We start from the raw sequence: 26,302 nt of genomic DNA, 5'->3' as shown, positions 1-26,302 counted from the left end.
GCATTTCATTTGTTCCCTAACCATTCCACTCCCCATCAGAGCACTTGATAGTCGACCATTAGGGTCCGGGTTGGTTAAGGAAGTTACTATAATAATAAATAATAATAATAATAATATGCCATTTAGCAGACGCTTTTATCCAAAGCGACTTACAGTCATGCGTGCATACATTTTTGTGTATGGGTGGTCCCGGGGATCGAACCCACTACCTTGGCGTTACAAGCGCCGTGCTCTACCAGTTGAGCTACAGAGGACCACAGACCACAGTTACGGTACCAGTCACCATGATTACGCAGGAGACGCATGTTGAGCAGATCACCTTTATGATTATTGAGTCTCCTGCTTACCCTGTAGTCTTGGGTATCCCGTGATTAGCCCTTCACAACCCCAAGTGTCCGGGTAGGTGCCTAGGTGTTGCCGTTGGTGCGACCACGGTGAAAAGTCCAGACAGTACCCCCACCGTGCGCATTCCCCCCGAATACCATGATCTGGCGCACGCGTTTTCCAAGACACAAGCGACTAAATTACCACCTCATCGGGAGGGGGATTGCGTGATAAACCTTCGGGTAGACGCTGTACATCCCAGGAGTCATGTGTATCCCCTGTCACAGGCTGAAACGGAGGCTATGGAAATATACGTCACCGAGTCCCTGCGCCAGGGGTATATACGTCCCTCCACTTCACCTGCCTCCTCGAGTTTATTCTTTGTGAAGAAGAAAGATGGCGGTTTACGCCCGTGCATTGATTATCGACCACTGAATAATGTGACGGTACGATTTAGTTATCCTCATTCATTCAGTGATTGAGTCAATGCATGGGGCCCGTTTTTTCACCAAATTAGACCTCAGGAGTGCCTACAACTTGGTGCGTATTCGGGAAGGGGATGAGTGGAAAACAGCATTCAGCACAACCTCGGGGCATTATGAATACCTGGTGATGCCCTACGGTTTGATGAATGCTCCATCCGTTTTCCAGTCCTTTGTGAACGAGGTGTTTCGGGACATGCTTGGTCGCGGTGTGTTGGTCTACAATGATGACATCCTGGTGTATTTCACTACGCGCGCCGAGCATGTGTCCCTGGTTTGCAAGGTACTGGTCCGACTGCTGGAAAATGATCTTTATGCCAACGCAGAGAAGTGAGTTTTTCCAGCAGTCAACCTCCTTCCTCGGATATCGCATTACCATCACAGGTGTGGAGATGGAGGGAGACCGCATTGCAGCCGTGCGTAATTGGCCAACTCCAACCACGGTAAAGGAGGTGCAGCGCTTCCTTGGCTTTGCCAACTATTATCAAAGGTTTATTTGGGGCTTTGGCAAGGTCGCAGCTCCCATTACCTCCTTGTTGAAGGGTGGGCCGACCCGGCTCCGCTGGTCTGCTGAGGCTGATTTGGCCTTCAGTAGATTGCGGGGTCTGTTCACCTCAGCCCCGGTACTGGCTCACCCTGATCCATCACTACCATTCGTAGTGGAGGTGGATGTGTCCAAGGTAGGGATAGGCGCTGTCTTATCCCAGCGCTCAGGCATGCCACCCAAGCTCCGCCCCTGTGCCTTCTTTTCTAAAGAAGCTCAGCTCGGCGGAGCAGAACTACGGCGTTGGTGATCGGGAGTTGCTGGCTGTTGTCCGAGCTTTGACGGTGTGGAGGCATTGGCTCGAAGGGGCGAAACACCCTTTCCTCGTCTGGACAGACCACCTTAACCTGGAGTACATTCAGGCAGCGAGGAGGCTGAATCCTCGCCAGGCCAGGTGGGCCCTCTTCTTCACCCGGTTTGATTTCACACTCTCATACATTCCAGGTACGAAGAACGTGAAGGCAGACGCACTGTCTCGGCTGTATGACACAGAAGAGAGGCCCAGAGATAACACCACCATACTCCCGGCCTCATGCATTGTGGCGCCGGTAGTATGGGCGATGGACGCAGATATAGTGCAGGCATTACGCACAGATCCATCTCCACTGCAGTGTCCAGCTGGGCTGCAGTACGTGCCTGTGCTTATCCGTGATCGTCTGATCTACTGGGCACACACGTCACCCTCCTCTGGTCATCCTGGTACGGTCGTACAATGTGCTGCCTGACCGAGAAGTACTGGTGGCCTACCTTGGCTAAGGATGTGAGGGTGTATGTGTCCTCCTGCTCAGTGTGCGCCCAGAGTAAGGCACCTAGGTATCTCCCAGCGGGTAAGCTACAACCTTTACCAGTTCCACAATGACCATGGTCTCACCTGAGTATTGATTTTCTCACTGATCTTCCCCCCTCCCAAGGTAACACCACTATCATGGTCGTTGTGGACCGCTTTTCAAAGTCCTGCCACGGCCCTACAAACTGCGGAGGCTCTGTTTACTCACGTCTTCTGGCACTACAGGGTACCAGAGGATATAGTCTCCGACCGAGAACCCAGTTCACGTCTAGAGTCTGGAAGGCGTTCATGGAACGTCTGGGGGGTCTCGGTCAGCCTGACCTCTGGTTTTCACCCCGAGAGCAATGGGCAGGTGGAAAGGGTGAATCAAGATGTGGGTAGGTTCCTGCGGACCTACTGTCGGGACCGGCCGGGGGAGTGGTCGGTGTTCCTGCCATGGGCAGAATATGCTCAGAACTCTCTCCGCCACTCCTCCACTAACCTAACACCCTTCCAATGTGTTTTGGGTTACCAACCGGTCCTGGCACCGTGGCACCAGAGCCAGACTGAGGCTCCCGCGGTGGATGACTGGTTTCGGCGTGCGGAGGAGACTTGGGACGCTGCCCACGTTCGCCTCCAGCGCGCTGTGTGTCGTCAGAAGGCCAACGCTGACCGCCACCGCAGGGAGGCCCCGGCATTCGTACCGGAGGTTCGGGTCTTGCTCTCGACCCGGAATCTGCCCCTCCACCTGCCCTGCCGGAAGCTGAGCCCGCGGTTTGTGGGGCCGTTTAAAGTCCTGAGGAGAATAAACGAGGTGACATACAGGTTGTTACTCCCCCCTGATTACCGTATTAACCCCTGGTTTCATGTGTCTCTCCTCAGGCCGGTGGTAGCTGGTCCGCTCCAGGAGTCTGAGGTACGGGAGGTTCCTCCACCTCCTCTGGACATTGAGGGGGCCCCGGCGTACTCGGTCCGTTCCATCCTGGAATCGAGGCGTCGGATGGGGGGCCTTCAGTATCTAGTGAAGTGGGAGGGGTACGGTCCGGAGGAACGGTGCTGGGTCCCAAGGCGGGACATCCTCGATCCCTCCCTGTTGAGCGATTTCCACCGTCGCCATCTGACTCGCCCTGCTCCGCGTCCTCCTGGCCGTTCCCGAGGCCGGGGTCAACGCACTGCTGGAGCCTCGCGACAAGCCTATGTACAATACAGTAATGTACATTTACATTAAGTGGTTTGTAAGGATGGTAAAATAATACTGCACAAAAAGTGGTTGTTTTCCATGTTATTTGATCAAGAAAAATATATTTTGTGTCTTTTCCTATAACTTTGCACCTTTTGGTGTAAATGTTTGAGGACACGGTTTTGTTCTTTCTGGATTCCATTAGAATGACAATAGCAGAGAAAAGGACAGGGCAACAGCTCTTACACTTCCAACTTTTGAATCCTGCAAGATTCTGTTCGTAATTATACAACTACCTTTTTTGCCAAAGTGGAGATGCCGAATTTTTTTTTTGCTCATGCTACAGACATCTATATCGGTCCGCTAATACTAGTAAAGGCCCAGTGCACTACTTCTGTGAAGATTTTTATTTATTATGATTTTTCAGGGTGGTGCTGCAGCACCCTCAGCACCCCTACTTCTGGCTGCTATGGTTTTGTACACCAGCTTCAAACAGCTGAAAATACAATATTTTTGGTTATGGAAAATATATTTCACAGTGGTTTAGCTAGTATAATGATTCTAATCACTAAACTGAAATTAGGCGAACTATTAGAATTTTAGCAACCAGGAAATTGTGGAGCGATTTCTGCATAGTGCATCTTTAATTGGTTAGAGAGAGCAGAGAGGTCTTTGGCCACATTCGGGTGGGTCAAACAAAAACACCCTAATGATTGGTTGACAAATAGTGCCTCCCACAATGCAGGTGATGGCTGCTTTTGACTTGCAATAACTTTGATCACATGATTTTTGTCAAGTTCATGCAGTCCACATGTCGGACAATTTTAATCCCCGTGTTTTTATCCCGTGTAGCTCAGTTGGTAGAGCATAGCAGCGCCAGGGTTGTGTGTTCGATTCCCACTGGGGACCAGTACGAAAAAGTATTAAAATGTATGCACTCACTACTGTAAGTCGATCTGGATAAGAGAGTCTGCTAAATGACTAAAATGTAAAATGTAATGCAACACACTTTGAAAGGTGGTCTTGACAGGCGGCAGGTAGCTTAGTGGTTAAGAGCGTTGTGCCAGTAACCGAAAGGTCGCTGGTTCTAATCCCTGAGCCGACTAGGTGAAAAATCTGTCGATGTGCCCTTGAGCAAGGCACTTAACCCTAATTGCTCCTGTAAGTCGCTCTGGATAAGAGCGTCTGCTAAATGACCTAAAAATAAAATAAATAATAAATAAGAGTAATCCGCTTTAACCTGAAGTCTCTGAATCCATGTTGGTGGTTTTTTGTTTTCATTTTGAAAGTAAAAATTAGAATTCTAGTAGCAGAAATGTTAATACTATTTAACAGTGGATTGTCTCCCCCTCATCAGGGACGGACTGACCATCTGGCATTTCGGGCCAATTTTTGGCCGAGTGGGCCCGTCATGCCAAATAGTGTCCCCCCCCCCCGCGTGCGTCACAATGGGATTCCATTTTTTGCCAATAGGCCTGTCATGCTAAATAGTGTCGTCCCCCCCCTGCGTCACAATGGGATTCGATGAGTTCTATTCTGACCGGCCTACGTAATGAACCAAAACGTCCATTGCTATGCTGGTTGCTTAGCTCTATTTTACGCAGGCAGTTCTAGTTTTATTTCACCTCATAAGCGCTCACTCATTCCGCGCAAAATTATTACCTCAGAATCTGTGTTTTTGAAGACTGACTACCTACTGCTTCAGAAGGCTAGAAAGAGAACACTCTTTCTTTATCATATATTTGTCTTTCACAAGAGGATGGTGGCACCTTAATTCGGGAGGACGGGCTCTTGGTAATGGCTGGAGCGGAATAGGTGGAATCGTATCAAATACATCAAACACATGGTTTCCACGTGTTTGATGCCATTCCATTTGCTCCGTTCCAGCCATTATTATGAGCCATCCTAATTTAAGCGGTTTTTAAATTAATGTTGCGATCTACTGTACTTACTGTATTTACCTCAGCCTGCTTAGTCAGCTAGCTAGCTAGCCAGACTGTTTTTTTTTTTTAGCTAATGTTAGCTAGCTAGCTAACTGTTATTGAAGCTTTCTGTTTCTATGTAACTTGCACTTCAATGGCATCACTCGAGGAGATTTTCTTTTATCTTTCTAACCTGGCGAAGAACCATGAAGGCACCACTGATCTCGACAAGAGGCACAACATTCGTAGAGGACAGAGAAATTCACAATTCAGGGTAACGTTAAGCAGTTAACTTCTGTTAGATAACTTGAAGTATTTAGCTATGTACAGTGTCTTGCGAAAGTATTCACCCCCCTGGGCATTTTTCCTATTTTGTTGCCTTACAACCTGGAATTAAAATGGATTTTTGGGGGGTTTGTATCATTTGATTTACACAACATGCCTACCACTTTGAAGATGCAAAATATTTTTTGTGTGTGAAACAAACAAGAAATAAAACAAAAAAATCAGAACTATTCACCCCCCCAAAGTCAATACTTTGTAGAGCCACCTTTTTCAGCAATTACAGCTGCAAGTCTCTTGGGGTATGTCTCTATAAGCTTGGCACATCTAGCCACTGGGATTTTTACCCATTCTTCAAGGCAAAACTGCTCCAGCTCCTTCAAGTTGGATGGGTTCCACTAGTGTACAGCAATCTTTAAGTCATACCACAGATTCTCAATTGGATTGAGGTCTGGGCTTTGACTAGGCCATTCTAATAGATTTAAATGTTTACCCTTAAACCACTCGAGTGTTGCTTTAGCAGTATGCTTAGGGTCATTGTCAATCAATCAATCAATCAATTTTATTTTATATAGCCCTTCTTACATCAGCTAATATCTCGAAGTGCTGTACAGAAACCCAGCCTAAAACCCCAAACAGCTAGTAATGCAGGTGTAGAAGCACGGTGGCTAGGAAAAACTCCCTAGAAAGGCGAAAACCTAGGAAGAAACCTAGAGAGGAACCAGGCTATGAGGGGTGGCCAGTCCTCTTCTGGCTGTGCCGGGTGAAGATTATAACAGAACCATGCCAAGATGTTCAAAAATGTTCATAAGTGACAAGCATGGTCAAATAATAATCAGGATAAATCTCAGTTGGCTTTTCATAGCCGATCATTAAGAGTTGAAAACAGCAGGTCTGGGACAGGTAGGGGTTCCATAACCGCAGGCAGAACAGTTGAAACTGGAATAGCAGCAAGGCCAGGCGGACTGGGGACAGCAAGGAGTCACCACGGCCGGTAGTCCCGACGTATGGTCCTAGGGCTCAGGTCTCTCAGTTGGCTTTTCATAGCCGATCATTAAGAGTTGAAAACAGCAGGTCTGGGACAGGTAGGGGTTTCGTAACCGCAGGCAGAACAGTTGAAACTGGAATAGCAGCAAGGCCAGGCGGACTGGGGACAGCAAGGTGTCATCATGCCCGGTAGTCCTGACGTATGGTCCTAGGGCTCAGGTTCTCAGAGAGAAAGAGAGAACGAGAGAATTAGAGAGAGCATACTTAAATTCACACAGGACACTGGATAAGACAGGAGAAGTACTCCAGGTATAACCAACTAACCCCAGCCCCCCGACACATAAACTACTGCAGCATAAATCCTGCTGGAAAGTGAACCTCCGTCCCAGTCTCAAATCTCTGGAAGAATGAAACATGTTTCCCTCAAGAATTTCCCTGTATTTAGCGCCATCCATCATTCCTTCTATTCTGACTAGTTTCCCAGTCCCTGCCGATGAAAAACATGGTGGATGGTGCTTTTGTTGCCCACTCTTCCGTAAAGCCCAGCTCTGTGGAGTGTACGGCTTAAAGTGGTCCTATAGACAGATACTCCAATCTCCGCTGTGGAGCTTTGTAGCTCCTTCAGGGTTATCTTTGGTCTCTTTGTTGCCTCTGATTAATGCCCTACTTGCCTGGTCCGTGAGTTTTGGTGGGCGGCCCTCTCTTGGCAGGTTTGTTGTGGTGCCATATTCTTTCCATTTTTTAATAATGAATTTAATGGTGCTCCGTGGGATGTTCACAGTTTCAGATATTTTTTTATAACCCAACCCTGATCTGTACTTCTCCACAACTTTGTCCCTGACCTGTTTGGAGAGCTCCTTGGTCTTCATGGTGCCGCTTGCTTGGTGGTGCCGCTTGCTTGGTGGTGCCCCTTGCTTAATGGTGTTGCAGACTCTGGGGCCTTTCAGAACAGGTGTATATATACTGAGATCATGTGACAGATCATGTGACACTTAGATTGCACACAGGTGGACTTTATTTAACTAATTATGTGACTTCTGAAGGTAATTGGTTGCACCAGATCTTATTTAGGGGCTTAATAGCAAAGGGGGTGAATACATATGCACGCACCACTTTTCCATTATTAATTTTTTAGAAATCTTTGAAACAAGTTATTTTTTTCATTTCACTTCACCAATTTGGACTATTTTGTGTATGTCTGTTGAGACTTCTAGCTCACTCAGGAAAAAAAAAATATATATATATAAATAGATAAAAGAGAAGCAAATGGGTCTGATGTGTTCAATTAAATGGGGAACGAGTGATTTCTTTAAGTTTCTTAGATGCTCAGATATGTTACGTTATGTGCGCATGCGCAGCTTCACTAGAGACTTAAATTATGGTAGCTGGTAATCATTTCACCGCAGACAATCATCAGGAGCACACAGCCCGTTGGTATGTAACTGCGAACTACTCACAGTCTAGCATTAATGTTTAAGTCACTTATATGTTTGAGCACTGAACGTTTACCTGACTGTGTCGGTGTTAGTTGGCCGAGAGTAACTTGTAGCTCGCTGGGTGCGGTAGCTCAGCGACCCAGATGCTGTATAGCATTAGGCTATCATTATCAGCCATTGGCGTTGTGCTGATTGTTCGGAGCACTCTGCTGGTTTCTGATGGCGGTGGTTTGGTTCGGTGATCCATGGTGGAGTGCCGCGTTATGTTGCGTTTGTGCGTGTGTAAATCCTTTGGACGAGGCATGTGGTGGCATGGGTTCTATGTCCTGTGACAGCGTCCATAGCAACCAGTGACGGCAGAGTCACTGTGCGCATGCTCCTCTGGCGCTAGGCATTCTGGGTGATGCAGTCAATGTTTTAAGCCAGATTTGCCACATTTTTGATGGTGTTGCAGGCTTATTTGATTTACATTATTATTATATTATTTGAATAATATATTTGAATAATATATTGTCATTATTTGTTTGTATTTCAGGTTTATGACATTTACATTTTAGTCATTTAGCAGATGCTCTTATCCAGAGCGACTTACAGGAGCAATTAGGGTTAAGTGCCTTGCTCAAGGGCACATCGACAGATTTTTCACCTAGTCGGCTCGGGGATTAGAACCAGTGACCTTTCGGGTACTGGCACAACACTCTTAACCACTAAGATTATTATATATTATATATATTATTATATTATATAAGCTACCTGCCGCCCCAAATGACCGCACCTGTGGTTATTTGATTTTAAAATAAAATTAAGGACAAAACGAGTCATGACATTGTGTGCTTCCTGGTGAGCCTTTTCGGAGGGCTAAATAACGAAAAATCCGAACAATGTCCATGACATGAAATCCAAATGAAAATCAATTTAAATTACAGGTTGTAATGCAACAACATAGGAAAAACGCCAAGGGGGATGAATACTTTTGCAAGGCACTGTACAACCATTTTTCAACAACCATTTTCCATCTAGCTAGTTGGTCATCTACATGTTGCTAGCTATACATGTAGTTACACAGTATGTCTGTCATATTGAGGTATCTAGCTATAAGTTAACCCTGATCAATCAAATGGATAGGTGTAAGCAATTATGGTAATTCCAACTGCCCTTAACTAGGTATCATCGATATACACAGACAGAGCGAGAGGGGGAAGAGAGGATGAAAGTGAGAGAGAGAGATGGGAAGTGAGTGGAAGACAGAGAGAGATGGAGAGAGAGAAAGAGAGAGAGAAAGACAGCAGTGCAAATTTACTTAGATTTGAGTATTTCAACAACTATTCTCTTTCAACTTGTTAGGCAATCACATGTACCTACGGGGGAAGGATGGCCAGCCACACAGGAGGGTGATTTTCACTAAGGAGAAGGAGGCCATGCTGACCGAAATGCATGCTAGCCATTTCGGAGTGAAGCGCATGATTGCCAAAATCAACCTACGCTTCTTCTGCCGTGGGATTGTCAATGATATGGACAGCTGGGCAAGTGAAAAAAACTTTTATTTATCAATCACATTCTATTATATCTGAAATGATTATGATTTCAATGAATGTCACATCAGAGCACACAATGTTTCAATTAGTCACTTTGTGCTTAAAGGTCAGTAACTGTCTAGCCTGTCAGAAGTTTGAGAGGGTGAAGACTGGTGCCGGAGTTGAAGCCCATGAAAGTTGTTTCCCCATGGCACATGATCGATAAGTGTCACAATTCAAATGTTGCCCTGATAAGTTGTTTTGTAATGGTTGCTTTATTTGACCACAGCAGAGTTCAATATTATAGAATCTGGCTGTGTGTGTCAGTATTCTTACAAATATGAAAATCTGCATACCGTATGACACAGATACAGGTAAGAATAAAGTAATCTTCTCTCTAACACTTTAAATGTTAGGGGTGGACCTCATCTGACCCTTCACGAAATACATGAATGGCAAGAGCTGGTGTCTGACGGCAACCGATCACTTTACCAAGTGGGTGGAGGCAATACCCATTAAGGTCAGTAAAGGAAGAGAACGTGCTTAACTCTAAATTCCCTTCTCGAGGCCACCTCCAAGGTGATGATGGACATCTTCAACACCCACGGTTCTCCTGAGGTCATCTTGAGTGATCGAGGTCGTGAACTCTGGAACAAGGTATGGATGTTATAGGTTATATTCTGTCACCAATGGTTTGTTGTAGCTTTTTTTTTTACAATTCGTTTTTGTTTTTCCATGGTACATAATCAGACATATTTCAATATCTTACATTGTCAATAGATATCCCTTTCTTACCCCCTCTTCCAGGTTTGGATGAACAGACCAACCAGAACCACAAGACCGCCATGGGAAAGTCCCTTGACGGGTAACCGGAACGGTGGGAGTACAACCTGAAGGTCATTCTCTTTGCACACAACAGCTTCCAGTTCTCCACCGAGTACTCGCCCTATCGCCTGCTGTACGGACGGGAGCTGCAGCTGTTGACTGAGGTAAACGATGCAATTGTATATACAATTATTGCATATACTGTAGTCTTAAAAATGTGTGATAGACTTAGTGTTGTTGTTTGTCTATTGCTATGTTTGTATAATGTACTTTCAGATCACTGAAATTGTCGAATCAGATCAAAATGCCTTTGAGGACCACCTTCAGGCACGGGCTGAGAAGGATGTGGAGGTTTTTTATCAGGTAAAAATGATTGTCCACTGTTAATTAATTTTTCTGGCCTTCCAAGAGATACGTAAGAAATGTATTTGTAATAATATGAAACATGGCCTCCCGAGTGGCGCAGCAGTCTAAGGCACTTGCAGTGCTAGAGGCGTTACTACAGACCCGGGTTCAATCCCGGGCTGTCCCACATGGCCGGAAGTCCCATAGGATGGCGCACAATTGGCCCAGCGTTGTCCGTGTTAGGGGAGGTTTTGGCCGGTGGGGCTTTACTTGACTCATCGTGCTCTAGTGACTCCTTGTGGCAGGCCGGGTGCCTGCAGGCTGACCCCGGTCGCCAGTTGAACTGTGTTTCCGCCGACACGTTGCTGCGGCTGGCTTCCGGGTTAAGGAGCGCGGTTAGGCGGGTCATATTTTCGGAGGACATATGACTCCACCTTCGCCTCTCCTGAGCCCGTTGGGGAGTTGTAGCGATGAGACAAGATCAAAAAAGGGTGTAAAATACAAAAACATTAAATAATAATATGAAACATAATTGCATTTATTTCTGTTATCAATCAGGTGAGACTGAACATCGACAAGGTGCAGGAGAAACAGAAGGAGAGCTACTGAAGGAGAATACAAAAGGGTTAGGGGCTTCGACATCCGGGCAAATTACTTGGTTTGGAAGAAGGGCGAAAGGAAGGCGAGACCTGGAAAACTTCGCTGCTCTTTCACTCCTAGCTGGGGTCACCATCCATTAAGGTAAATATAGAAATCTCAGATAATAACTATTTGCATTTGCACACAAAATAACCTGAACACTGAAATTTGTATCTTTGTATTCCTAGGGTTACATCGGTGGAAGCCAACAATCTTCTCCAGTTGGACGGTCGACCACTGAAAGCCCCGACTCCCTACACATTCGTGAAACCCATGAGACAAAGTACAGTGAGGGGGAAAAAGTATTTGATCCCATGCTGATTTTGTACGTTTGCCCACTGACAAAGAAATGATCAGTCTATAATTTTAATGGTAGGTTTATTTGAATAGTGAGAGACAGAATAACAACAAAAAAATCCAGAAAAACGCATGTAAAATTTTTTATAAATTGATTTGCATTTTAATGAGGGAAATAAGTATTTGACCCCCTCTCAATCAGAAAGATTTCTGGCTCCCAGGTGTCTTTTATACAGGTAACGAGCTGAGAATAGGAGCACACTCTTAAAGGGAGTGCTCCTAATCTCAGCTTGTTACCTGTATAAAAGACACCTGTCCACAGAAGCAATCAATCAGATTCCAAACTCTCCACCATGGCCAAGTCCAAAGAGCTCTCCAAGGATGTCAGGGACAAGATTGTAGACCTACACAAGGCTGGAATGGGCTACAAGACCATCGCCAAGCAGCTTGGTGAGAAGGTGACAACAGTTGGTGCGATTGTTCGCAAATGGAAGAAACACAAAATAACTGTCAATCTCCCTCGGCCTGGGGCTCCATGCAAGATCTCACCTCGTGGAGTTGCAATGATCGTGAGAACGGTGAGGAATTAGCCCAGAACTACACGGGAGGATCTTGTCAATGATTTCAAGGCAGCTGGGACCATAGTCACCAAGAAAACAATTGGTAACACACTACGCCGTGAAGGACTGAAATCCTGCAGCGCCCGCAAGGTCCCCCTGCTCAAGAAAGCACATATACAGGCCCATCTGAAGTTTGCCAATGAACATCTGAATGATTCAGAGGAGAACTGGGTGAAAGTGTTGTGGTCAGATGAGACCAAAATGTAGCTCTTTGGCATCAACTCAACTCGCCGTGTTTGGAGGAGGAGGAATGCTGCCTATGACCCCAAGAACACCATCCCCACCGTCAAACATGGAGGTGGAAACATTGTGCTTTGGGGGTGTTTTTCTGCTAAGGGGACAGGACAACTTCACCGCATCAAAGGGACGATGGACGGGGCCATGTACCGTCAAATCTTGGGTGAGAACCTCCTTCCCTCAGCCAGGGCATTGAAAATGGGTCGTGGATGGGTATTCCAGCATGACAATGACCCAAAACACACGGCCAAGGCAACAAAGGAGTGGCTCAAGAAGAAGCACATTAAGGTCCTGGAGTGGCCTAGCCAGTCTCCAGAACTTAATCCCATAGAAAATCTGTGGAGGGAGCTGAAGGTTCGAGTTGCCAAACGTCAGCCTCGAAACCTTAATGACTTGGAGAAGATCTGCAAAAAGGAGTGGGACAAAATCCCTCCTGAGATGTGTGCAATCCTGGTGGCCAACTACAAGAAACGTCTGACCTCTGTGATTGCCAACAAGGGTTTTGCCACCAAGTACTAAGTCATGTTTTGCAGAGGGGTCAAATACTTATTTCCCTCATTAAAATGCAAATCAATTTATAACTTTATGACATGTGTTTTTCTGGATTTTTTTGTTGTTATTCTGTCTCTCACTGTTCAAATAAACCTACCATTAAAATTATAGACTGATCGTTTCTTTGTCAGTGGGCAAACGTACAAAATCAGCAGGGGATCAAATACTGTTTTCCCTCACTGCATGTTAAGCTTTGGTAGACATTTGAGAAAGCAAGTTTCAAGTTTTTAATGTCACATGCACAAGTACAGTGAAATGCCTTCCTTGCAAACTCAAAACCCAACAATGCAATAATCAATAACAATGTATTACTAGAAAAAAGCACACGAGAAATAAGAAATACACAATTAAGTAAGTAAGCATACTATACTGTATACAATAAATATTTAAAAAGTCAGTTCCAATACCGTATTTACATGTGCAGGGATACTGGAGTGATGGAGGTAGATATTTATAGGGGTAAGGTGACTAGGCAACAGGATATAAGATAAACAGAGTGGCAGCACCTTGCATGTGTGCGGGTGTGTAGAGTCAGTATAAATGTATGTGCATAATATGTGCGAGTGAGTGTTTGTGTGTGTTGGAGTGACAGTGTATGTGAGTGTGTAAGGCCCTGAGTGTGCATAGATACAGTGCAAATACTGAAATAAAAGGTAAATTAAGATACAAGGTCAACTCGGTCGGTGTAGCTATTTTGTTAGCTATTTATCAGTCGTATTGCTTGGGGATAGAAGCTGTTCAAGAGCCTGTTGGTGTCAGACTTGATGCACTGGTACCTCTTGCCGTGCGGCAGCAGACAGAATAGTCTATGGCTTGGGTGGTTGAGGTCTTTGACGATTTCCTGGGCCTGCTTTTCACATCGCCTGATATAGAGGTCCTGGATGGCAGGGAGCTTGGCGCCAGTGATGTACTGGGCTGTCCTCACAACACTCTGTAGCTCCATGCGATCAAGGGCGTTGCTGTTGCCATACCAAGCAGTGATGCAGCCAGTCAATATGCTCTCAATGGTACAGCTATATAAACTTTTCAGGATTTGAGGGTAGTTATGCTGAGTTTATAAAAAATTTACCTCTTCAATTTACCTCTCCAAATGACTTTAGGACCATTGACTGTCCGAGCCACCCAGGAGGTACCTTGGAAAACTATTCATCCCCCTTGGCATTTTTCCTATTTTGTTGCATTACAACCTGTAATTTAAATGGATTTTTATTTGGATTTCATGTAATGGACATACACAAAATAGTCCAAATTGGTGAAGTGAAATGAAAAAAATTAATTGTTTCAAAACATTCTATAAAATAAATAACGGAAAAGTGGTGTGTGCATATGTATTCACCCCCTTTGCTATGACGCCCCTAAATAAGATCTGGTGCAACCAATTACCTTCAGAAGTCACACAATTGGTTAAATAAAGTCCACCTGTGTGCAATCTAAGTGTCACATGATCTGTCACATGATCTCAGTATGTACAGTGGGGAGAACAAGTATTTGATACACTGCCGATTTTGCAGGGTTTCCTACTTACAAAGCATGTAGAGGTCTGTAATTTTTATCATAGGTACACTTCAACTGTGAGAGACAGAATCTAAAACAAAAATCCAGAAAATCACATTGTATGATTTTTAAGTAATTAATTTGCATTTTATTGCATGACATAAGTATTTGATACATCAGAAAAGCAGAACTTAATATTTGGTACAGAAACCTTTGTTTGCAATTACAAAATAATACCGATGATAATAATACCAATTATAATTATCCGTCTAGTAATGGGGGAGTCAAGGGGGAAAAAATGGGCCTTGTAGGGGTCTCAAGGAGTTGGTGTGTTTGAAATGCCAGGGCTGATTTCTGGTCCCAGTCCGCCCCTGCCCCTCATTGTGGTCCTCCTCCAATGCTTTGAGTAAAACAGTCACAGTAAATGGTTGGCTTAGAAGATACTTTATTATTTTGCTTTCAAAAAATGATATACAAAATAGCAGAAGTAACATTGTGTATTAATTACAAACATAACAAAAATAACAAAACTATTTATGTACATTTCATTTGTCCAATATTTTATTTGCTTTGTTTTAATTCGCTCCAAACTGAGGCGCATTCACAATCCAAGAGCTGCATTGAAGCACCAGGCGCTATTCTGTCATGAGCCCAGTATCAGAACTACCTGTAGTGTCTTGGGATTTACAGTGGCTTCCCTCAGATGAGATTCACTGCAAGTTGCAACAGAATCAGTTTAGGGTTAGGGTCACTTATCCTTCTCTTCCCCACTCTCTTCTTCATAGTCATCATCGGTATCTTTCTTCAGGGTGCAGCTCAGTACTGCCTTGCGGATCTCGGATCGCTCTGCTGCACGTGGAAAGACAGAAACAAACAACCACAGTACAATTTGTTCAATTCTCAGTTCAATGGTTTGGCACTTGCATACAAATTATAGCTTCTCTAACCTGGTTGTAGCCTATTCAAAAATGAATAGATTACTAGGTCGGCATATTGCCTGCAATGAGAAAACTAGGCATGGGTAAGAGGAACTATGATGTACAAAAATTAAGCAGACCATTGGATACCTTCACCCTGACATAGGGGGAGCATCCAATGGATCTGCTGAGTATTGTATCGAACCAGAAACTTCTGACATGTCCGGATCGTTCCTGCATAAAATAATAACAAGTAGACATTGTACTTGCAGATAGTTGTGCTCAGGACCACTGATTTGTTTTTGTGATGTTGATGACAGAACTAGAGCTGGGATATAAATGCATGCCACTTGTGTCCATGTGTCGCTTTTACATCCCAGATATCAGTTACAAATTGTTCATGCAATGGGAAGTTGGTCTGTCTTACCTCCCACATGCAAACAGTTCAGAAAACATGGCACTCTTTCCCCTCGATTCTCTAGACTGGTGATGAAGGGCAAAGCAGACCAGATGAGTCTGTAGTGGCTTTTCCAACAGCACAGGAACACAATTCCAGTGTGGGCATTCAGATATTTCACTGAAAAATATGTTTCTAAATTACTTTTATGAATATAATTATACTCAGCCTTTCTTTTTTTTCCCCTCCATAGGGTCATCTGGGGTGCAGCGCCCACCCTGGATGGAGAGCAATTTGGGGTTAATTGGCTTGTTCAAGGGCACAGCGGCTGTAGTTCGTACCCGAAATCAGCAGCCCCCAAGGCGCAAATTCAATTACCGCAATATCACATATCTAATAATGTTAGGCTATAACGTTAATCTCTGACAATCTGAAATGCGATCGTAAACCTAACTAGTTCTACAAATCTAGCATAGTGGGCTACAAGCCCTTTTCAAGTGTATGCTATTGCGTCATGGACGTTGTTACTCAAGTGATCAATCACATTGTCTAACACAATCTGGACTAATTCCCTTCATAAATACCTGAGAATCCAAGGCTGGACAGTGCAGCGCCATAGTCACCGTGCGCTCGAGACACTGCTGTTTTGGCTGCAGGGTAGATGGCTCCGTCATCTACCAGTGACAGATTACTTCGATCTGATACGCAAACTTCACACAGCAAATATCTGTGATGAAAGAAGTGTGATCAGTAGGCGACAGACGGGAGAACTTCAGACTTGTACATATTATCAAGACGTAAATACGAGATATTTTACCTCAATTTCATTCGCACCATCTCGCTCAACACATGTCCATGAAACTGTAATTATTATTTCGTGTTGTGTAATTCAACGAATGGCAACTCGCAGGTGGTGGGGTTTAAGATTAATTGACATCATGATAAACCAATCGCGATCGTTTAACAAAATAATTGTACTGCGCATATGCACGCTGTGAGGCGCTCGAGTCCAGACAACCTTTTGCTTGGCTTCTCCCAAGAGAATAAATTACTACTGTAATACTATTTACGTTTTTGACTCGATATACAATGTTTTTCCTATTGACTGAAATGTAGTTTAAATTGACAAGTGTTTTTTTATTTTATTTTCCCTCATAAACATTTTTTAGCCAGACCATCGACAATAAAGTGTCAGCAACTCAGCATAGATGTACAGTACTTGCTAGCTGTTGGTTTCTGATGATAGTGGTCCAGGTGTTGGTTTCTGATGATAGTGGTCCAGGTGTTGGTTTTTCTGCACCACGTTTTTCACACCAACTGTCAAAACTTGTAAACACCTAGCAAGAGAAGATCATTATTTTGATCTGGTAGAGTCGGCTGAGAGAGGAAAACCCCACCTGTTGCTTGAAAACTGCAGAGTAAAAGAGGGAAAACAACAAGAGAAACACAGATACATAAGAAACAAGATAAAGCGAAGGTGGTCACATTGTAAAGGAATTTACTCCTTTATGAACCACTTTTGGTTAATGCAACCAAAAAAAGACACACCGGACACATTGCCCATAGTTTCACAAATTTAATAAATTGAGTTTCAACAAAGGAAAACCAAAAACAATTGTCCAATAAACATATGTGATTATATACACTATTTACATCTTTACAAATTGATATCTTTCTTTCAAAACACAACACTGATAAGTTAATATATTCAAGCATTTGCTGAAGTGCACAGAACCCCATACACGTTGGGGTATTATGTATATCAAAAATGGTTTTATTTTGCATCACAACATTAAAGATAATGTTTTATTTTTTTTTGCAAAGGGTTATTGCAAAAGTTATGTAGTGAAGACATCACATCCACTGCCTTCACATATCAATAATAAAAGTTGACATGTTGCCCTTCGAGAGATAAACGCAGCTTCATAGACTTGAGGACATTAGAGACAACATGGAGATGGGGTTATGGAGAAACTCAAGGTAAAATGTGAGTGTCTACTATCCTGGTTTGTGTCATCTTTATCTGTACGAGAGAGCAATGAATGGAGCGTGTAATTGGTGGACTCCATTGTGCTCACAAGACACCTCCACTCCCCCCCTGTCACAATTCAGGGCCAAGCCCAGCTCCATAGCGGTCAGCAGGGGGCCCACCCCCTCCCCCAACAGATCAGCATTGGTGTCCTGCAGAGACCATGGAGCTCCTGGCCTTTCTCGTGGACCCCTGCTTGAAAGCTCCCCCACTTTCCGCATGTCAACCAGACTTGGCTCCCCTCTGGCATCACCAGCTGCCTCCTGAAGACCTTGGAATAGGAACAGCAGATCCACTCGAAGCTCCAGGATGTTCTCATTTGACCCAAAACTGTATCTGTGGAATAAAAAGGTTAAGACAGGACCCACAGTACTTTATCCTAATAATTACAACTTTCAGTTTCCATTGACATGGAATACAGTTATATAAAAAGTTGAGGTATGACAGCTAAGTGAGTGTGCCATCACGTCAACCAGGACTCTTACCGTGTGGGAAGCTTGCGTTTTGCCATGTATGGAAGAACAGGCTCAATGTTCAGGTGTTGAGGATTCAATACATATAGATGAATCTCAGCTCTCATGACTGTCACTGACAGAACATCCTGACTGAGAAGGAACTCCAAGTCTGTATCTAGGGTGGGAAAAGATCAACAAAATAATGTAAGGCCTAAATGAACGCACCACCACTCAGAATGTGACAGTGTCCCCGTTCCTTAGTAGAATAATTTATTCATTTATATTTTCTATAAAACCCAAGCCTAAAAGGCACTTTTAAAATGGACATTCTCTATAGTAGGTCTAGGTCTACATACTAATTTAGTCCAAGTGTAGGCTTAATAAATGGCTAAGAATCTACTTCAAATGACTGGATTTAGATTCTTACCTCCACTGATACGACCCTGAATCCCTTTGACGCCTCTGCAATGGAAACCTAACTGACAGCAATGATAGACCCGTCTGACAAAACGGAATAGTGGTTGCTCAGGAAAGACTGTGCGCCGTAAACCTCCTTGGGGCATTGAACCCACCCGGAGACGATGAAGCTGTGCTAATTCCATCGGGTACGCGTTGGTTTCCATCCAAGGCGCTGACAACAATGCGCAATGTTGCCGCTGCGTCTCCTCGTTCTCCCGTCGCCATCGTCTCAAGATATCTGTGGGTGAAGTATTGGGTCCATCCTGAAAAGCGGATGACTTTGACAGTAACTCCTGCACGGCGCGACACTGTACTCCAGTTAAATTAGTAGTCACAGATAAGAAAATAATGGCAATCCAAGAGCATGTGGTAGAAGCCATGGTGGTGGGTCCGTAGTTGGAGAGCTCCACTAGTTGTACCAGCTCCGTCCAGTGGTGCGGTGTATCTGAAAAGGACCGCTTATCTGCGTAGTTTAAAGGGTATGCCCCCACTGACAATGGGGCATTCTGCCACTTAGAATTTTAATTCTGTTTCTCCACCCCCCTGTTTTGTTCGTGCCCCTAACTACCCATTTGCACCCCACTGGCCCATAAAATGCGTTTGCATAATAAGGCACCCCGAAAACACCGACTCCAGTCATTCAAATTCAGCTACCCCGTATCTAATGACCCTAATTACACTATATTTGGACCATCAAGAATGGTCTCATTTGCTAGTCTCGAAAACCCAACCATAGGCAACTGAGTGATTGTGGACTAGGCTTGGGTTTTCGAGACTACTCATTTCCAGGACAAGAGGCACAGAAACCGAGATTACTTTCTATCTGGATAGATTTACGCACGTAGAGTCCAGTTATCTTAAATTTCATGAAAACGTACATTTAGGCATTGTTCGTCCCCTTCACCCAAAGCAATATAATTACCATGATAACAATTGGGGTCAGTGTTCGTACTTTAGTGTTTGTAAAGTGCTGCGGGCGCCCTTTCTATGTTTAGCTTGAGCTGAATGCCTGCTGCTACAGTACTATCGATATGGCACTAGGGACCACGGTGGCCCCTGTAGTTTAAGAGTACAATGTGCAGCTCATTTAGGCAAGACAAGATCCATACATCGTTAATTTAGAGTGGATATATTGTAAATAATCATATTTGAATAACTGCATTTGAAATAGTTTGCTTGGAAGGAAAAGTGCTTGCCATATGACCAAGACATGTATTGAAAGGGATTTTTTCATTTCATTTTTTTTAAGTATCAGCCATTCATTATTTTTTCTTGTTACAAACAGCAGTCAATCTTTGTAAGCAAAGCATTCATGTGCCCTATTAATCAAAGAGTATGAGATTTAGTGTATTCAATGGCATTTGGCTTGATTTCAGAGGTGGTCAAAATCAACTCTACAATGAAAACCCAAGAGTACACTCTCAGGACAGAATATTACGCTAAAGAACACTAAAATAATTACATGGTATCTATAATTATATACAATACGTTTTTCCTACATACAGTATGTCATTGGGTACAACATAATATATATTTTTAAAAATACATTGTGGGTGGTGATGAATGATTCAGTGGTGGCTGATTTTCTTTATCCAAATGAAAAGGATTACAGTGATTAGGAAACCCAGCAGCCATGATGTCTTCATGATGTTTGTACATTGAGAATTGTTACGCAACATCTGTATAAGCTCATATTTACATTTTAGTCATTTAGCAGACGCTCTTATCCAGATCGACTTACAGTTAGTGAGTGCATAAATTTTTCATATTTTATGTGATGTGTTGGTTTGGAATTTCATTATATATTGTGCAAAATGTATTTGCAGTGTTGACAGAGATCATGGTCCTCTGCATATTAATACAACACAGTGTAGGACTTGACCACAGTTCTTGTAAATAGTTTAAGTTCCTATAATTCTTTACACAGTGTGTTTATCTTAGAAAAATGTTCAGTGTAAGTTCTTGTTTGAAATTCATTTAGAGAGAACCATATTCAGAGAAGTGACTGAGTAGACAGTGGTTCTGGTGGAACTCTCCTTGCCACGATCAGTCAGAGCAGGTTAACCCTGTGTTTCTGTAACCTGTGTCGGGCCTTGCTAGGCAGAGAGAAAGCACTGTCCTGGTGGTTGGGGATGCCAGAGTTTCTCACCGCTCCGCCTTGCTGCAGGAAGTACGTCTCCTGGGCCACACTGCGGGTCCCGTACACAGCTGCACCCGCACTCCTGTATTATAAACATAAGACACATTACAACTCAACACAAACACTCAGGGATTTATCTTAAGATAATACAAACTGCATAATGATGGCCTGTTCCCCTTCCCCCATCATCTGACTTGAGGAGGAGTCATGCATGTTGAGAGAGCCCCCTGCCAGTCATACTGACCTGACAATAGCCTCCTGCAGAGCTTCAGTGTGAGAGAAATGCGAGTGGAGCAGCGATGTGGCTCTCACAAAAGAACGGTCCTGGGCTCCCCCTGGCCTGCCAGACAGGTTGCCTGCAGGGACACACAGCATAGGCACTCATTACAAATACCACACAAACATGGATGACCATGAAAGTAAAAGACAGAGGTGGTATATACACTATACAGCGTCCTACTAACTCATATCACAACTAAGTACTACAAAATGCCCCAAGATTCCCCAATCAGCTAACACACATTTCCACAAAGCACCACAGTCCCACAAAATGTCCCAAAACATCCCAATCAGCTACTGCAAAGCACTGAGCTTACTACTCACTCCAGCAGTAAGGTCAACACTGGGAAACAGAGAGACAGGGAAACATGCATATCAAAAACAATAGACAAATAGAGAGAGGAAAAAGGTAAAAGTCAGATAGGACAGCTGGAGAAAAAAAAAACAGGACTATGGAATGGAGTGGTTTGATAAAATTTCAGAGAGCTTTGAGAATATTAGTGCCTCACTTGTGAGTGTGTTCTGTATACAGTCAAAGTGTGCAAAAGTGTAGTGTCCCTGAGGGCCAGAGGCCCCCGGAGCAGTGGTCCTCAGATGTGCCTCCAGTCCATTCAGAGATGCCAGGCTTCTGAGATACTGGGGATAAACCACAGGTTGATAGCTGATTAAATGGTTTGACAAAATATCAAACTGCTGTAATAACATGTAGGGCAATAGTGGAGATATTCAATTTCATTTTCTAACAGTTGAACACAGGTGGTTGTCTAGAAGGGGAAAACTCTTGTGAAACACTCATACATGAACAAACATTCATATCCCTCCCATATTCCCCAACAGTTCCTCACCACTTCCTCTGTGGCTGTAGTGTCGCTGTGGAATTGTGGCTCCACCAGTAGGGCCAGTACCAGCTCTCTCACCCTGTGCTGGTACAGTGCCATGGGGAGCAGGGGGGCATCTGTAGAGTTCTCACAGGGCGAGGTGGGGGGCAAGCCACCAGTGTCAGCCTGCTGGACTTTACTCCCCTGTCGTGCCTTCTCCCTAAACACCTTATCTACCACATTCCCCATCCTCTGACTGCCAGGCGCTCGGGACTCCTGACCGCTGAACCTGTGGGCTGCAGCCTTCTCTCCACCCAGTGCAATACTACCTCCATTCTGTCCATTGACGTGACGTGTGTCGTTGTTTTGCATTGACTTGCCTCCTCCTGCAAGACCTGACTCATTGCTCCCACCCTTTATGTTGTTAATACTGGGGTCGTACGAACCTCCTGTGACACCCTCTTCCACCTCATGGGACAGCTTTCCATTGGACAAGGTATGATGAGAGGTCTCTGGAGCGATCTTGATAGGTGAGGGGCTGAGAGGGCCAGGAGTGTGAAATGAAGGACTTGGGCTAAATAGCAACTCATCAGATATGGATGACTGGGGAGTGGCGGGATAGTGGAGGGATAGTGGAGGGTAGTGGGTGGGGTCAGGGTCAGGCGGATTAGTTGTCGGTGTGTCAGATAGGGTTCTTGACAGGAGGCGGGACTTCCTGGGCCGCTTTACCTCCTTTGGAGTATATTGGGTAGAATGGGATCTGTAGGACAGAGAGTCTCAACAATTTACCCTCACATTAGGGTTGCAACCATTCCAAACTTGTCTAACCCTAACTTTCACTTGACTTTGACCTTACTGTAGCAGGATGGAACGTATTATACCTTACTCTAGTAAGAGTGTTTACCAGAAAAGGGTCACACTTTATTTGGATAGTCCGGATTTTCCATCTGTAGATGCTCTACAGATGGTCATACTATCAACAAACTATCTGTTGACAAACAACTGCTTGGTAAGGTTACGGTTAGGTTTAGAATAAGGGTTAGGGTTAAGTGGTCCTCTGTAGCTCAGCTGGTAGAGCACGGCGCTTGTAACGCCAAGGTAGTGGGTTCGATCCCCGGGACCACCCATACACAAAAAAATGTATGCACGCATGACTGTAAGTCGCTTTGGATAAAAGCGTCTGCTAAATGGCATATTATTATTATTATTATTTAGGGTTAGAGCTAAGGTTAGTAGATAGATAGTTGAAATGTTACTGATAGTCTATAGAGCATCTACAGATGGACTATCCAAATAAAGTGTTACCAAGGAAAGTATTTCTAAAGTGGAGGATGGAGGTGGGTTTCTTCCTGAGGGGGGTGAAGTACCTGGATGCTCTGTCCACAGGAGAGGAGCGCAGATACTGTACTTCAGTGGTGGTCAGGAACACAGTGGTGGTCACTGCGCTAAATAGAGGAGTGCTACCAGAAGAGCTGGAGGAACTCAGTCCATTGGGTCTCTGGTCCTAGAGCAAAGTATAAGCAAAAATGTATGGCAAGGCCTGTTACTTAACAAACTGCTGACTTTGTAAAACAATCTAAAGCATAGCTTTTGTATTAAGATATTGATGCATAATACAACAACCCAACTTAGAAGGAACCTCAACAAATTAAGATGTAAGATGATCACAAGATGATTTGTAAAATCTGAAAGGAGAGAAGCACCTAAATTATCAGCCATTGTTATCTGGTTGTACCTGGTTGAATGTTTCAGTTTCATGAACCATGACTTTCACTGTGAGATCAGGGGGCATCTGTGTGCTGACAACCCTGCGGAGCAAAGACACGTTTTTTGAGACAAGTATATACAGTTAGTGTCTGATTCTAATCTGTGGTTAACTATTCCAGTCCTTTGGTACTGCAAAGGTCAGACAGCTTACCTCCCACGATAGAGTATACCACCAGCTAACACTAGAGGGCAGCGCTGACAGGCCTGCAGAATGAGGGCAGCCTTGAGTAGAAGAAGTGGGTCAATCTGAGAATCAAAATGAAGCACATGAAACAAGGAAATAATTGCCAGGCTAGGCCAGAAGTAAATAAACGTAAAAGATCAATGAAATAAATCAGATACATGGTAATTGTGGGCCTTTAATAAAATAAGCAACCGTATGATACTATCTGAGGTAGTAAACCTTATCGATATATCAACAGACTTCTTATTACTTACATGTGTAGAGTCAATGGTGCTCACGCAACTGAAGATGTGATGGAGTTCAGTGGAGCCTCCTTGTAAGTGGTAGAGGTACTGTGCCCATCGAACTGCTAAATCTTGCTGACTGTAGATCTAAATGCAAGGCAAATCAGAGGGAGACATATTTAGCGTTAGGAAAAAATTATTCCTTGTTTAACACACATCTATGTGAAATTAGGACATGATATGGATATGACAGACTGCTGCACACAGCTAAGATAAGTGTTAGAGATGACAGTACCTGGTAACTCTGGCGAATAGGGCCGTTATAAAAACTAAAGTGATTTATCAGCTGATCCAGGAAGTCACTGATACTGATGTCTGGTATTTCCACTGAACAGCTTAAGGCCTGAGAGAGAGCAACATGGAGAGTAATTATGACATATACATGGGGGATGGAGAGACAAAAACATCACTAAACAAGCCTGTAGCATTTTAACTGGTTTAGGGAATGAGCATTCTCATTACAATGGTCTATACATCCGAGATATGGGTGAATGTATCAATAAGACCATTGCACTTTATCTGTAACAGTTTCCTCAAACATTTGTAGATATCTTATGGACTGTCATATGTGATAGAGAACTTATAAATAGCACTATGATGTGATGTGCTTCCTGGCTATGGTGCAAGTAACCACGGGTGGAAATGTCTGGGAACGAGAATATGGTGTAACTCACCCACAAAAAGTTGTCTTTCATGCGGATGGCGAACTTGCTCCGCTGCAGCCTGAGCAGACGTACAGGGGAGGAGGAGAGCTCAGAGACACAGCGGCTCACGCCTGCCAGCTGTCCACACAACAGCTCCTGCTTATCCAGAGGTGTCTGGGAGAAATAAAAGGCACAGAACCATCCTTCACTCTGCTCATCCAATTGGTATGGGATCATCAACAAAAACAACAGGGATCATTCCTGATACACAGTTAGTATCAATAATCTCGCCTAGGGAACACATCTCTGATGTCCCTACCTCTTCAGGATAGAAGTAGCAGATTCCAGCTCTTGTAGGGTCACCCTCACCCTTTACCTTTGACCCATCATACAGGAAGAAGTTAATGCATCTGCAAATCACCAAGAAATCTGAGTGTAAAATTACATAACACAATAACCATACTAATAATAGAAAACAAAGTAGGGACTATAGAATGGCAGACTAAGGATCGTAGCCTAATTCAATGCAGGTGAAGAACAATAGAACCTCCGATCAGGTGACAGTCCCACCGTCTTGAGTCAGGCACAGTGATCTCAGCCATAGCTGTCAGTGGGTTGTACTCTCTCGAAGGCTGTCCTCCACATTCGTCCCTCTCCCTACCCATCCATACCTTAATGAGGACAGTGATGAATAAAACGAGTGTTCATTCGAACTTGAGAAAGTTATATCCTAGGTAAAATGCATAAATAGGCATACTGTTTATCATGTTGATATGCCATGCATTCACTATTGAACCAACTGTTGCCGGCAATTAGCGACTGCTTGATTTAAAAAACGTAAAACCACACATTGAACAGAATAGCTCAAAAGTATTTCTACTAGCAGGGCTAGAAGCGTAATTTCACAAAGCACAAACTGCAATGTCAAGCAGCTACCAGCTGGCTGACGTTTAGCTTACCCAACAATCTGGTTCTAAATTAAGTTCACGCACTCTTCCTCCCGTTTTTCAAGGTTATACATTTAAAGTCGACATCTCAGCAGAACAATACTTTCAAATTCAATACATTTCCTTTGCAAAACTTGACTGTTTCAGACAATTTTACAACTGAATTGAAAACAGATTAACTACTCACTGGTCGTCACTAGTTACCACAGCCAGTCATAATTATGACTAAACCCCGCCTATTTCTACAATTTCTTAATCTAATTTAAAACCTAACCTTAACCACACTGCTAACATTATGCCTAACCTTAAGACTAATGCAAATTTGTTTTCATTAAACAATTCATCATAATTTTTTACAATACACGACTTTGTGGCTGTGGTAACTAGTGACAACCCTACTCGTTTGCTAGAGTAATGCAAGTCACAAGAAGTTAGTCATGTGAAAGTACGGGATTGTAATAGGGTCAAACAGTGCGTCATTCTGAAACACGAAGTTCTAAACTCCTTTCGTTACTCTAAAACACATTTGGAAAAAC

General features: G+C 43.9%; 2 protein-coding genes and 1 long non-coding RNA gene across 7 annotated transcripts; 1 reads left to right on the top strand and 2 right to left on the bottom strand.

Moving 5' to 3' along the window:
* Positions 1-7,787: 7,787 nt before the first annotated feature.
* LOC121584139 lies at positions 7,788-11,577 on the top strand. Its single transcript, XR_006003660.2, has 6 exons — positions 7,788-7,921; positions 9,268-10,094; positions 10,245-10,426; positions 10,539-10,625; positions 11,166-11,348; positions 11,435-11,577. It is a non-coding gene; the product is annotated as an uncharacterized LOC121584139 (long non-coding RNA).
* A 3,112-nt stretch (positions 11,578-14,689) lies between these two features.
* On the bottom strand, positions 14,690-17,166 carry LOC121584141 (ribonuclease P/MRP protein subunit POP5). 4 transcript variants are annotated; one of them, XM_041899977.1, is made up of 5 exons: positions 16,578-16,627; positions 16,345-16,487; positions 15,791-15,940; positions 15,514-15,597; positions 14,690-15,295 (listed from the first exon to the last, which is right to left on the bottom strand). In XM_041899977.1, exons 1-5 carry the CDS (start codon positions 16,595-16,597, stop codon positions 15,195-15,197), a joined length of 498 nt encoding a protein of 165 aa, XP_041755911.1. In that variant the 5' UTR covers positions 16,598-16,627; the 3' UTR covers positions 14,690-15,194. The 4 variants fall into 4 exon arrangements, 2 of the variants coding, with proteins under 2 accessions (XP_041755911.1, XP_041755912.1); XM_041899978.1 differs by lacking the exon at positions 15,514-15,597; XR_006003663.1 differs by lacking the exons at positions 15,514-15,597; positions 16,578-16,627 and adding an exon at positions 16,980-17,166 and having other exon boundaries at positions 15,209-15,295; positions 15,791-16,038.
* Positions 17,167-17,323: 157 nt separating this feature from the next.
* On the bottom strand, positions 17,324-26,188 carry LOC121584749 (Hermansky-Pudlak syndrome 4 protein homolog). Of its 2 annotated transcripts, XM_041900834.2 has the most exons (15): positions 25,779-26,188; positions 25,390-25,490; positions 25,139-25,229; positions 24,850-24,993; positions 24,411-24,518; positions 24,146-24,262; positions 23,859-23,953; positions 23,676-23,748; positions 23,308-23,444; positions 21,968-22,700; positions 21,632-21,758; positions 21,088-21,199; positions 18,672-20,925; positions 18,275-18,419; positions 17,324-18,125 (listed from the first exon to the last, which is right to left on the bottom strand). In XM_041900834.2, the coding sequence occupies exons 2-13, from the start codon at positions 25,482-25,484 to the stop codon at positions 20,754-20,756; spliced, it is 2,004 nt and encodes a 667-aa protein (XP_041756768.1). In that variant the 5' UTR covers positions 25,485-25,490; positions 25,779-26,188; the 3' UTR covers positions 17,324-18,125; positions 18,275-18,419; positions 18,672-20,753. The 2 variants fall into 2 exon arrangements, with proteins under 2 accessions (XP_041756768.1, XP_041756769.1); XM_041900835.2 differs by lacking the exons at positions 17,324-18,125; positions 18,275-18,419; positions 21,632-21,758 and having other exon boundaries at positions 20,836-20,925.
* Between the last annotated feature and the right edge of the window lie 114 nt (positions 26,189-26,302).

This window comes from Coregonus clupeaformis, chromosome 16 (genome assembly GCF_020615455.1).
Source record: "Coregonus clupeaformis isolate EN_2021a chromosome 16, ASM2061545v1, whole genome shotgun sequence".
In the NCBI taxonomy this organism is placed as follows: domain Eukaryota; kingdom Metazoa; phylum Chordata; class Actinopteri; order Salmoniformes; family Salmonidae; genus Coregonus; species Coregonus clupeaformis.
This window is presented reverse-complemented; position numbering and strand designations above follow the sequence as displayed.